Source organism: Pteropus vampyrus, unplaced genomic scaffold (genome assembly GCF_000151845.1).
Source record: "Pteropus vampyrus isolate Shadow unplaced genomic scaffold, Pvam_2.0 Scaffold150, whole genome shotgun sequence".
In the NCBI taxonomy this organism is placed as follows: domain Eukaryota; kingdom Metazoa; phylum Chordata; class Mammalia; order Chiroptera; family Pteropodidae; genus Pteropus; species Pteropus vampyrus.
Genome location: NW_011888931.1, coordinates 3,630,941 through 3,633,244, shown reverse-complemented (window position 1 = coordinate 3,633,244; position 2,304 = coordinate 3,630,941). Strand labels below are relative to the sequence as shown.

The 2,304-nt window shown below is 36.5% G+C and overlaps 1 protein-coding gene across 1 annotated transcript in view; it reads right to left on the bottom strand.

Annotated features, from left to right (window-relative positions):
- The window catches only part of ARMC4 (armadillo repeat containing 4), a 154,377-nt gene that overhangs the window by 32,444 nt on the left and 119,629 nt on the right, over window positions 1-2,304 (bottom strand). The window contains exon 17 of the mRNA XM_023536192.1: window positions 250-471. Within this exon, the coding sequence (XP_023391960.1) occupies window positions 250-471 (222 nt within the window). The remainder of the gene's footprint in view (window positions 1-249; window positions 472-2,304) is intronic.

The window sequence follows — 2,304 nt, the reverse complement described above, 5'->3', positions numbered from 1 at the left end:
AATTCAAATAATGTAATGACCAATTTCACTGAGTACATTTTCTATTCTTTGATTTAGAAAAATTCTATCTCCACATGGCTCTTCTGCAGCATAATCCTTGATAACACATGGCTCAGCTGCAGCTGTGACCCAACAATGAGGAAGTTTTATGTGTTCAAATATCCTCTTCAGTAAAATCTTAACATTACAGTTTCTTTCTAGCCTATATTTGCCTAACTTGTATGAAACCACAAAGTCAACCAACTGTACCTTGACTGCACTGTTCTCATGCATGGTGATGCAGTTATTGGCATCTTCCGAGAGCTGGTACAAGGCTTGAGCTGTTGCTCGATGCACATTGGTGTCGTTTGATTTCAGGTAACGCACTAATGGAGCCACCGCTTTGTGCTCGCCAAAGGCCACTCTATTCCTGCCCCACATACAGCAACGTGAAATGGCTTCTGCTAGATGACGCCTCAGTTTATCGTTATTCTGCACGAAGGAAACAAATGGTGGTATGTGCACTGTAATGATCCTGTGAGATCATGTTTATGCTCTAGATGTTTATTATCCACTAAGATGCCAATGAGCCCAGTTACTCAGGTGCTGTCTTGAAGGGAACTAGGATTTTGGTGGGTCGCCAATGGACCAAGTTTCAATTCTGAGTTTTCTTTTTATGAACTGGACATTGTTAGTGCACAAACAGGTGATCAGGAGTCTGGCATTTTAGATATCTGCCTGGAATCATCATCATTAACATCACCACCACCACCACCACCATTATCATCATCATCATCATCATTTGTTATCATTATCATCATTTGGCATCATCATTATCATCATTTGGCATCATCATCATCATCATCATCACCACCACCACCACCGCCACCATTAACATCATCATCATTGATCTTGAACATCATTATTTGTTCAAGGCTCAGTTTCCTTTTGAGTAAATCTACTCACAATACAGAATTACAGATCAGCAAGTAGTTTAGTAATAAAAATAATTCGGGACATTCTTAATGGAGCATTTCACTTAGCTGGGATAAGCAGATTAATTCTACTTCATCACCCTAGGAATACTTCTACGTCAGTAATACACCTTGGCTCCCTAAAGGGAGAAGACAGTGCAGCAAACAATGATGTTTTGAATCTGTCATTTTCCTTTCTGTATTCTTTATGCAGACTATATCCTTCTTTTTGGATGTAATTATATCATATAGGTATAATGTAACTAAATAAAGTACAGTTTTTTGTTCATTAATTGTACTGTTCTCTTAAATAAGGCAATAACTTGGTGTCCTTAAATGAATCTGGCAGATATTCTTAGGTTCTCAGTGTAAGACTAGCTCTAAAAAGTCTTCTAGACCAAGCATCCTTCCAATGATTGAATTTCTGCTCTGTGACTTTTCTGCCAAGTGGTAGTCCAGCCTATGCTCAAATACCTCTGATCATGGTGAAGTCATTATGTCTAAAGGCTACTTATTCTATCTGGCACAGCTCTGGATAAACAATACAGTGACTGCCAAAATCTTCGAGTCCAAGAATGCCATAGACCCAAGCTTGCTAAGCTGGGGGAGGCACATTTAACTCCTAAAGTTGGCATAACAATTACCTTAAGAGTAATAGTAATGATGATGTGATGACGATGATAGTTAACACTTCTACAATAACCTATTTGTCACTGTTTTACTTGCTAGTGACAAATGAAAAACAGCCCCTATTTTACAAGGATCTTGCATATTAACATTGTACACTTTAAAATACACTTTCACACTTATTAGTCTCAGAGAAATTAAATGAATTAACCAAAATTTCAAACCTCATAGGTGATGGATATTAAACTTGAATCCAGGTTTCTGGACTTGAAGCTCATTGTTTTTGCCACTACACTGTGATATCTTATGACAACATGCATTTAAAATAAAAAGATGTGTTACTTACTGTATTTGCTAGTTTAGACAATAAAGGGACAACTCCATGATCTGTAATAACAGCTAAATTTTCTTGATCTTTTGCTATATTGGTAATAGCAGCACATACACTTGCCAAAACTTCTTTATTATCTGATTTCAGCAAATTGACAACAAGTTCCAAACCACCAACAAAGGAACGAACCATTTCTCCAGCATCCTAGATAACAATAAAAATAAAGATGACATCAATAATAAACCGGTATCTAGCATTTCTTTAAAAGAAAAAAAGTAATGATAAGGCTGAGAGGTATACCTGTGGCATGAAAAACAAATTCGGTTTGACTTATTTCCATATTATATATATTATCGATGTGTGTATGTATAAAGTATGTATGTGTATATACAT